Below are 11,662 nucleotides of genomic sequence, written 5' to 3' on the forward strand. Positions count from 1 at the left end.
GAATTTGTGAACCAGGAGTGGCAAATATTGATATTGATTCCAACAAATATTGATTTCTGAACTCTTAAAACTATTTTTGTTATTTCAGCCATTTTCTGCACCATAAGGAAGGGACTGCTGTGATTTCCAAATCAGTGCCACACGTCCCAGCGTCTTTAATCCACAGCTCACTAACCTAGTTAAAAACTCATTAAAAAATTTCATTTCAGTAATCTCACTCAAACACTTAAATTCCCTGCTCTGCACAGCCAGAATAATAAACAAACACAACAGCTGATAACAGGAGGTCATTCAGCTAGGTTAGGTTTAGCTAGCTGCAGGTCTGTGGTCAGTGTTTGAGGCTAAATGCAAAAATAAAAAAGTGAATGTAAAAACATAGTTTTCATTGATTTTTCCAATTTTAGTTTTTTCATCTCTGCCCCTCACAATCAGAATTTCAGAAAAAAATGTTCTTTATTTTGAGATTTTTCCGTTTTTGCATATTACAAGTTATACCATCAGGTTTAAAATGAAAAATTAGATAATAAACAAATTGTATTAAAAAAAAACATTTCTTCTTCACTCTACTGACAGGAAAATAAATAATTACGTTTTATACACAATTCTCTATTTTCGAATTTAGCTTGATACAGTCAGAAAATTAAACTGCTAAACATTACACTGACCTTCCAGTTTTTTCATCTCTGCTTCTCTAAAAATCTTCTTTATTTTCTGATTTTCAAGAAAATTGAAAAAGTGAATCTTCTCTTAATTTTCTTGAAAATCAGAAAATAAAGAAGATTTTTAGAGAAGCAGAGATGAAAAAATTCTATTTGCGAAAGGCTGAAATGAAAAACTTGAAAATAAAACAAATGGATGAAAACCCGTTTCTTCTTAATTAAAAATGTAGCTTGATACAGTCGGAAATTAGACTGCTAAACGTTACACTGACCGTCTGTGCAATGTTTATTTATTCTTCGCTTTTAGCTGGACAAAACTGTAGCCTAGTTAGTTAACCTAACTCGGTTAGCTAACCCTAGCTAGCTTAGTCAAATCTAACTAAGCTATTCTAGGTTAGCAATCATCATGTAAGTTATGTTTTGTAGCGAGATAAAGTGCTTTCGCTAGGAATAACGACGCTGTGTTGAAGTTTGGAGAAATATTGGTCTTATATTCACCAGTTACTGAATAAATCTATGTAAAATTCTCACAGTTTCGTGTTGGTAACTAGCTCAGTTATTGTTGTAGATAGTTAGGTTATATAAAAATATGTCAGATATCTATCTAACGTTAATCACAGGCTTTTAAACGCGCCCCGCCTCCCCGCCTTTCCCTCACAGGTTAAACACAGCTAGCCTAGCTGTCAACACAGTACAACAAAATCATCATTTTATCCAGAACAAACCGGTAAAAACGGATCACCTTTTTCTTGTCGACTCGAAGAAATGATTTCCTCCTCCTTTGGATTCGCTACCTGGGTGATTATGGACGTGTTGTCCATGGAAAAACTGGGTTTTTATTATTATTTTTTGTTTAAAGTCACTCGTTATTTCTGCCGTTGCTTTGCTAGCGAGCTAGCCCAGACCGTCTCGCGCACGGTAACGGTAACGGTTTTCTCTCCGCATTAAAATCCCGGTCTTCGTTAACGCCAGATCCCGATACCAACGTGATTTTTCGTCGTCAAACTGCCGGGACGGTCAACATCTCGGCTCTGGCGAAATGTGTACAGGCGGCTCATTCAATCCTGCTGCTGCATTTGGGTCTCCAGTCTCTCTCTATACACACACGCTCTCGTAAAACCACCAGCAGCAGCAGCAGTAGCAGCAGCACCTCCCTGAAGAAGATGAGAGCCACAGCAGCAGCCGCGATCTTTACTTTCCCACCCGTATTCGGGAAAGTCCCGCCTTCCTGTGTTGTAATTGGCTCGTGAATACACCGTGGTAACCAATCACAGTACAGTAGAGAAAAGCTGCTAGCCAATTGTAGCGTAGGAAGGTGGGACGATTCGGAAAAGGAGTGGAAAACAAAATCATAAAGCAGAAAGGCACACACACTTCATTGTTGCTTTATTAATGAGATTGTTTTGAGAGAGAAAGTGTGTGTGCGTGTGTGTGTATGCGGCGGGATGGGGGTGGGGGGTCATGTAAACAAGCACAGAAGGTTCCCCCACACCCTTTTTCACATTGTAAATGTTTATCAAAAAGATCAAATAAACAAATAAATAAAATTAAATACATTTTAGATTCTATATCTTTGGATACATTTGAAATCACACAAAATCACAATCACAAATGGAACAAAATTTAATTTATTTTATATTTATATATTTTTGTGATTTTTGATTGGTAAATGTATGTGAACCTTTCGGTGTTAAGGAATTTTATTGCTATTTACAAACTCTGTAATGTTTGTGGGTTTCCTCCCATTAATCGCTTGTTTCTATATTCTATCTATATACTTATTTTCTGCATATTTTTTATTCTCCTTTCGCCCTGTTCTTTAAAGTTTAGGACCCCACAGGACCATGATAGAGCAGCTATTATTTGGTGTGGTGGGTCAGTCATCCTCAGCACTGCAGTGACACAGACATGGTGATATGTGTTGTACCATGATGTTAACATCAAAGTTTTATGTATTTATTTATTTTGACTCTCTGGGAGTTTTCCTAACAACACTGTTAAAAAGTCCACATAGTTGGTGCTATAATTCAACACCCCACAGTGTAGCCTATTCTGTCTAAAAGGCCCCGCCTCTTGATTTGTTTCATACCCAGTATGCTCTGCAGCCATCCTTCTGTTTTGTTTGGGATTGTTTGAGTAAAGTATGTGTTTGTGGTGGTTATATGTGTTTGTTCATGTGTTTTTATAGTTGTTAAGATAAATTGGAAATAGTTGTGGCAGTTCCATTGGTATTGTGTTAGAAGGTGGATAAGGATAAGTTTTCACTGGAGAGCTGCACGTTATGAGAAAATCAATGCTCGTTTGGTAGTCTTTCATGTTCTCCTCTGTTCTAAATATATAAATAAAATTTGTTAAGGATAAATTTATAATTTGTGTGGATGGAGTCTTTACCAGTTTAACGACTGGTAAATGCTGTAAAATACCAAATAACACTTTGTTGGTGTTAGTCATGTCAACATTTTGTAAAGGGTTTCCATATAAATGCTTTGAAAGTGTTAAATTGAACTTGTGAAGTGTGAATTTGTGAAGACAGGGAGATTAATTGACCGATAGAAAACCTTTTCTTTACAGTGCTGTGTTGATGTTTTCAGATATGTAGTCTAAAACATTTTTTTCTGAACAGAATTGGAAATTTACAAATCCTTTAAAATCGCATTACTTTTATTGGAACTAAATAACTCAAACTAAATTCTACACAATTCTTTTGTCAGACAAATTTTTAAATGTTGTTCACATCAAAACTGATGGGACTAAGTTATGGTCACTTCAGAGCCTAGGTCCATTTACTTAGTTCTCACATACTTTTCTGCAATTTTAATTCATTTACACCCTTCTGAGTACAACCAAATTACAGCTTGTTCCAAATATAACACTCCTTTCAATTAGATTAAAGTGCTCCTGTTGTTGATGCGGTTGTTCAACTGCATGCATGCAGCTTGTATAATCTCCTTAGAAAAGCACTGCCAATATAACAGGATGCTCTGGACCAGCCACACAAGAGCCCAAGGTCACCATATATTGCCAAGTGGCAGCTATAGAGAGGTATAAATACCTCCAACATTGGACTGTGGAACAGTAGAACTGTGATCTCTGAAGTAATGGACCTCCATCCATTACTTTTGAAGTCAGATGGAGTCGTGTTCATGATCCAGAACTGATCATTCAGCATCAGTGCATGGATTTGCAATTATGTTGAGGCTAAATGCAAACAAATGCTCACAGCTATGTTCCTAAATGTAGTGTAATGCTTACCCAAAAGAATACAGCTGTTATGCCAACAAAGGAGAGACCAAAAATATCAAATTAATGTTCTGTGTTAAGAACAACTTTATAGTATGAGCAGGCTTCCACAAATGATCCGATATTTATATCATTAATGGTGAGAATCATGAATCATAAATAAAGATGGTGTTGCCAATTTCACATTAGACTAATACTGAACGTATTTTGTCAGGCTAAGTTTCTTTAAAAATCATATAAATTAGAAAAGCTGATAAGTGATCTAATATAAATAAAAACATTGAAGGAAATGGAGCAAGAGCAATAGAATTGTGGTCTGGTGGGTTTCCAACCTATTACATGAGTTTACATCATCTGCGCTTGAAGCAAAAGTACATTTACTCTGTGCTGAAGAGTGGCTGCAAGGAGTTCCTCTTGCGTTAGATGCTGTCTTACTGTCTATAAACTTTATTTTCCAGTGCCGACCCCTTTAGCTGTTGTTTACTCAAGTTCACGGTAAAGAGCCTCTTGCCAGGGTTAAGCCGGATAAGTCCATCACCCTGAGGCCAACAATGATTATGCAGACTTATCAGATAAAGAGACATGTGTGATTATGCAATATGAGACATCCGGACAGATCAAGTTTTACATTCGGTCAATTTTACTCTGATTAGCTTACAGACAAACCAAGTCTCCCTGAAGCTGCGGGAGTCTCCCGCATTTCGGTAGTGGCTCCCTGATGCCCGCGAGTCACACATAATCTCCCGGAATTCAGAACGAGTGCCCCAAGAGTGCACTGCACACAAACGCGCACACAGGCGACAGACTTTTTTTCTTTAATTGCGTGTGGGAAGGAGAGAGAGAAAACAGAGAGGGTTCTGATTGGCCTGCAAAGAGTCTGTGAGACAGCCAATCAGTTTTTAGTGTGGGCGGGCAGTGTTTTTCCCCCCTCCCGGACGGGAATTGTTCAGTGAGTGAGAGAAAGCAGATCATGGCGGAGGCAGGGAAAGCAGAGGCAAGGCCTTCCAAAAAGAAAAAATATAAAACTCATTTCACCTCTGAGTACTCTAAATTTAATTTAAAAAAAAATTAAATTAATTAAAATAAAAGTAAAGTTTCATTATCCTTTTGTGTGTGTGCACGTTTTTTTTGTTCTGTTTTTTTTGGCCAGGGGGGGTAACCTCCCTGAAATCAACTTTTGCGTCTTGGGATGTCTGAGCTTATACAGTGCCACCTAAAGCCTGGCCAAAGAAATTTAAATAAACTTTTTATACCCAGGAATCAAAACCACAACCGTATTGTTAAAGGCCCAGTGCTGTAACCCCTGGGCCACCACTGCCTTCTAGTCATAAATACTTGCCTTTAACTTTGTAGATTTGTTAAGTGATACAAATAGGTTTAGGTCCAGGGTTTGACGGTCTTTGGGAATTGTAAATAGAAATGCTGGTGCTAGCTTTACACTGTTAGGATGTGATCATTCAGGTTTTGTTGGGCAGTGTAGTGACCTGATGTTGATGTTACAGGGCACTCTTGTGTCTATGTTACCTTCTGGCTCCTTTTTCTTAGTCAGGCTGTTATACAACCCCTGGCAAAAAGTATGGAATCACCAGTCTTGGATGAGCACTCCTTCAGACATTTCATTCTGTAAAACAAACTCTGATCAAAAACATGATACAGTAATAAGGTCATTCCAAAGTGCAACTTGTTGGCTTTCAGGAACACTCAAAGAAATGAAGAAAAAACATTGTGGAAGTCAGTGAATGTTACTTTTATTGACCAACCACAGGGAAAAAAATATGGAATCACTCAATTCTGAGGAAAAAAGTATGGAATCACTCAAATTGAAGGTAGAAAATAAGGACACACCCAGTCAATTTCCTTTCCCTAAATGGACACCTGCCTCAGATTAGATCTGCGCGTTAGTCTGCAGTTAAAACACCTGCAGTCATGACACCTTGGAGGGCTGCTGGACGAATTAGAGTGGCAAGAACCATGGCTCCAACAAGAGAAATGTCTCTTGAAACAAAAGAGATGATTGTGAAACTTCTTGAAGAAGGTAACTCTTCACGCATGGTTGCTAAAGATGTGGGCTGTTCACAGTCAGCTGTATCCAAGATATGGACCAAATACAAACAGCATGGAATGGTTGTTAAAGCCAAGCGTACTGGTAGACCGAGAAAGACATCAAAGCGTCAAGACAAGCAACTTAAGGCCATTTGTCTTGAAAACCGAAAAAGTACAACTAAACAGATGAAGCATAAATGGGAAGAAGCTGGAGCCAATGTATGTGACCGAACCGTAAGAAATCGCCTAAAGGAAATGGGATTTCAATACAGGAAAGCTAAAAGAAAACCATCATTGACACCTAAACATAAAAGAACAAGACTGCAGTGGGCTAAGGAGAGGCAATCATGGACTGTGGATGACTGGATGAAAGTTATCTTCAGTGATGAGTCAAGAATCTGCATTGGACAAAGTGATGATGCTGGAACTTTTGTTTGGTGCCGTTCCAGTGAGATTTATGAAGAGGCCTGCCTGAAGAAAACAACCAAATTTCCACAGTCCTTGATGATATGGGGCTGCATGTCAGGCAAAGGCACTGGGGAGATGACTGTGGTTAATTCTTCTATCAATGCACAAGTTTACATTGACATTTTGGACAGTTTTCTCATCCCTTCAGTTGAACAGATGTTTGGAGATAATGAAATAATTTTCCAAGATGACAATGCATCGTGCCATAGGGCAAAAACAGAGATGGCATTCCTTGGAGAAAGACACATTCAGTCGATGTCATGGCCTGCAAATAGTCCAGATCTCAACCCAATTGAAAACCTGTGGTGGAAATTGAAAAAAATGGTCCACAAGAAGGCTCCGACCTGCAAAGCTGATCTGGCAACTGCTATCAAAGAGAGTTGGCACCAAATTGATGCAGAATACTGTTTGTCACTCATCAAGTCCATGCCTCAGAGACTGAAAGCCGTTATAAAAGCCAAAGGTGGTGCAACTAAATACTAGTGATGTATTTTGAATCATCTTTTGTTTATCTGTTTTTCATGATTCCATACTTTTTTCCTCAGAATTGAGTGATTCCATATTTTTTTCCCTGTGGTTGGTCAATAAAAGTAACATTCACTGACTTCCACAATGTTTTTTCTTCATTTCTTTGAGTGTTCCTGAAAGCCAACAAGTTGCACTTTGGAATGACCTTATTATTGTATCATGTTTTTGATCAGAGTTTGTTTTACAGAATGAAATGTCTGAAGGAGTGCTCATCCAAGACTGGTGATTCCATACTTTTTGCCAGGGGTTGTAGTAAGATCTGCAACTAGAGTCAATAACCACATTATGGTGATCTATTCACATTCACAAATATGTACTCTATAAACCTAACCAGAATTAAGTAAATTACTGCACACTAATGGAAGATTGACTATAGGAGCCTTCCACTTCAGACTACCTGCCCAGCACCCAACTTCTGCTACCTGGCCCAGGCTACTTGCCACCCTCCAATTTTTACTATATTTATATGCACTCTAAATGTGATTCTTTTTCGTTTCATTCTTATTCTTTTTCATATATTTTCATTATTGTAATTAGTATTACTATTATCAGTACTTTCAGTATGCTTAACATTGATTGATGACAATTGATGACTATAATTATTTCAGTCAATCAGTTTTTTTCTTCAGCTTTTATATTGTTTTTCCTAGCCACTGTCGTCTTTGGCTTGCTTAGGCTTTGCTTGGTCTTTTTTTTTGTTTTGTTGAGTGTCATGTAATTTGATTTAATACAGTGTCATGAAAGACATATCCAATTTGTGATTTTTTTTTCCTAGCTTGAGACAAATGTGTAATGGTTAAGGCATGCACTTAGCATGGTTCTAACAGTCAAAATATGAGCAGTCAGTTTATTAACTAGCAAACAAGCTCATTACATATTCTAAAGTATTACTCAGGATACAGCTTCTGAGCCTGAGACTGAGTAGACTGATAAAACTGAATTTTTATTTATCTCATTGTTACTGAGCTTGTTTGCAGGGTGATCGAATATGGCACATTTCCCAGAAGCATTTTAGTGTTAGGATTATTTTAGCTGGTGGAGAGAGTGTTTAGAGGGGTGTTTACACTGCCATTTATTACTTCTTTATAATTTTTAAATCTTTGTGCTACACTACAGTGAGCCCTCTGTGTGTGCTCTGTAGTGAGCTTAGCTCTGCACTGGTGTTGTACTGAACTTTTGAGCGTGTTCATTTTCCAATGTTGCTTTAAAAATGTAACCGTATGTGTATAAGCTTACATCTCATGATTTAGAAAATAACAGAATTGCGTTGAAGTAGTTTATTTGCCACTGCTAAAAATACTCTAAACACCACTATTTAACAGTGGATTTAAGTATTCGCCAAACTGTTAATATGAGCACTACTCCATTAAATCCCTCATTCAGGCATGTACAATATCATGAGACATATTAAATCCATAATACTTTTCCATAATGGCTCTACACTGATTTGAAGAGATGTTATTATTAAGCCCAGTTTCATCCAAACAACTAGCTGATCATCATCAAGGGCAGTGGGCTCCAATATTTTCTTGCTCACATAATTCTGCGTTCATCATGAAGCCTGTGTGAATATTTCTCCCAGGCCACGTCTCGCTGTTTGATCGCAAACATAATCACACCATAACTCTGGAGTTGGGCCCAGGCTCATTCCTTTGTTGCGGGTTTAAAAGCTGAAGCTGTGAGGACTCTGATGCCCGTGGATTTCCACTTTGATCTGCTCTGGCTTTGGCTGGCTTGTCCAAGCTGAAAAATCAGACCGTTGAGTGTACAGAGCTTCTGCACAGAATTACATAAATGCATAGAGAGTTTGTGGAAACCTTCAAGAAACTTGCATACCATACACTACCATACACACTGGATCATTCCAGATGTTCCTACAGCTCAAGCAGACTGCGGTGGCACAAGTTTTTAGTTGCTTTACTAAGACCATACAGCTAATGGATGGAGAGTTTAAAAAAATTAAAACACTGGCTGACTTATATACTGAGAGAAACATTTATTAAAGCTTTTATAAATGTGTTATAAGTTAATGATGTGTCTTCTTAGTCCACACACTATATACACTATATGGGAAGATTGTCCAAAAGGTAAACTCTATTTTTTATCACATGAATTTTTCCTTTATATGTTATTAACATATAAAACATGATTATAATCTTAAATAAGCAGAATATATATATATATATATATATATATATATATATATATATATATATATATATATATATATATATATATATATATAGCTTTATAAAATGTGCCCAAAAGACATTGTTTGTGTTTAGCCAAAAACACTACAATATTCGATTAAAAATGCATTTAGTAGCACTATAATGTTAATGTTTTTAAAATGGCCATGTGTACAGGTTTTGTTCATGATCACATTTTCTTAAGTAACATTCATCTAAAAATAAATTAATGTAACATTTAAATTTATATTGTTTTATTTACAAAAACAAACTGAGCTTTTCCAACACTACTGATTTAAAAGAAAAAAACAAAACATCTAAACTGATTGTAAAAAAAATTTGTGAAGATGCAATGTAAAGAAAAATAATTTTCAACAGATGTCCTTTAATATATAACTACACACCCTGCAGCACTTAATAACAATCAGTGCAAGAGCAAGTAGCAAATATGGTTATGTGGTTGTATAAAAAGGAACAATATAATTCAACTAGCTCACTCTGTCAGTTGGATTTTGCCCAATAAAACTGTAAGACTTCTCTGTGCTTAACTGTGTAAGAAATGTCCTTGAACAAAAAACATTTGCCTCCATCTCCAGGGGAGCAGGAGAGTAAAAACAAAACTTCAGGAAAAAGCTTTCACTTTTCTTTTTGAATGTGTACAAAGGAGTGCTTTTCCCAAAAGCATCTGTACCAGAAGATCATTCCAAGATGGCAAGGACATCACTACACTGAACATTCTCAACATAAACTAACAATATTTAACTGTTAAAAACATTAATAAAATGTATTGTTTTCGCATAATGATGTCAATCATAATTTACAAACAAATTTCCAGAATAGCCTTTAATGGTAACTTTTTATCTTGTAAACTGGTTTCTAGACCATAAGAGGCAAGTGAAGTGATGTACTGCAGGAAGCTACTGATGTATCAGACCAATGCAGGAGTGAGCTGGCACAAGTGGAAACAATGAATCATGTTAATTTTATGTCATATTTATCATATTGTCTTCATACTTAAGTAAGCTGTACACCTTGTCTTGCTCAAATATTAAGATAATATGTTAAGATAAAAATGTTTAGAATGTTTGCAACTGTAGGTCAACCATGTTCACATCAATTGCCAAATTTAGCTAAAATGGTCCACCCTGTCATTGTCCACCCTAGGGTTCAGCTTGCTATGACCGGGTGGACAAATTCATGCATGTATGCAAAGTTTTTAGGGATCAATGACACAGTAGTCCAATAATGACCCTTATTATTTACAATTAAATTTTTCTGTTGTTTGTTGGAACCCAGTCTAAGTGGACCAAAGTGAAAAATATTAGATAGGCACATTAATAAGTTAATTCGTTAAATGCTTAAATAATACAACTGTGAGTAGTCTATGGTGAATAAATACACAAATATGAGTCTAATTGTATAAGTATCTGTTTTGATTGAATCCTGACTGGCCAACTGGCTTTGCTTCCACAGAGAGCCTGGTGTAAAAGAGCTCTGATGGTTTGAGGTGAACTGAGCAGTGTTTAGGGAGTGGGAGCAAGGCTGAATTCAGTGGGATGTTAACTGAATGTTTTATGAAGGTGGGTGTTCGGTCTCAAACTTTAATAAGGAAGCGAGGCGTAACTCTCAATGGGACTAGTTTACCAGCCTTACATCATAACCTGATTGTGTTCCTCTCTGTTCAGAGCATAAAACTACTGACAGGACCTGAACAGACTGACATTTTGGTTTTGGTTTACTCAGAAAATGGATTTTGACTTTCGTTTCTCTGTGATAATTAGTCTATATTTAAACGTCAACAATAGCAAACCTTAATAAAAAAAAGGCTTTTCAGTACAGGTGGAGTTACATTACAAGCATTTTATTACCATTTTCAACAGGCTGAAAGCGTATATATATATAAAATAAGAGACCACTTAAAATGGTGAGTTTCTTTGATTTTGCCACATTAAAAACCTCTGTAACATAATCAAGAGGAAGATGGATGATCACAAGCCACCAAACCAAGCTGAACTGCTTGAATTTTGCACCAGGAGTGGCATAAATTATCTAAAAGCAGTGTGTAAGACTGGTGGAGAAGAACATGCCAAGATGCATGTTGCATCAGGGTTATTTCACCAAATATTGATTTCTGAACTCTTAAAACTTTATGAATATGAACTTGTTGTCTTTGCATTATTTGAGGTCTGAAGCTCTGCTTTTTTTGTTATTTCAGCTATTTTTCATTTTCTACAAATATGCTCTAAATGACAATATTTTTATTTGGAATTTGGGAGAAATGTTGTCCGTAGTTTATAGAATAAAACAACAATGTTCATTTTACCCAAAAATATACATATAAATAGCAAAATCAGAGAAACTGATTCAGAAACTGAAGCGGTCTCTTACTTTTATCTTGAGGTGTGTATAAAGTACATGTATGCCTGTGCTGCCACCTAGTGCTCTTCTCCATGGGTGTAGGATATTTGAGTGTCTTGGGAGCAGTTTCCTAAACAGAGATTAAGCCTTGTCTTGGATTACGCAGCATTTTGAATG

The 11,662-nt window shown here is 36.7% G+C and overlaps 1 protein-coding gene across 2 annotated transcripts in view; it reads right to left on the reverse strand.

Annotated features, from left to right (window-relative positions):
* The window catches only part of ctdspla (CTD (carboxy-terminal domain, RNA polymerase II, polypeptide A) small phosphatase-like a), a 58,010-nt gene extending 56,157 nt beyond the window's left edge, over nucleotides 1-1,853 (reverse strand). Inside the window, exon 1 of one of the 2 annotated variants that reach the window (XM_007249060.4) lies at nucleotides 1,402-1,853. In XM_007249060.4, coding sequence (XP_007249122.2) covers nucleotides 1,402-1,480 — 79 coding nt within the window. In that variant the 5' untranslated portion in view covers nucleotides 1,481-1,853. The remainder of the gene's footprint in view (nucleotides 1-1,401) is intronic. The other variant, XM_022683038.2, reaches the window with a different exon arrangement.
* Between the last annotated feature and the right edge of the window lie 9,809 nt (nucleotides 1,854-11,662).

This window comes from Astyanax mexicanus, chromosome 1 (assembly GCF_023375975.1).
Source record: "Astyanax mexicanus isolate ESR-SI-001 chromosome 1, AstMex3_surface, whole genome shotgun sequence".
Taxonomy (NCBI): Eukaryota; Metazoa; Chordata; class Actinopteri; order Characiformes; family Acestrorhamphidae; genus Astyanax; species Astyanax mexicanus.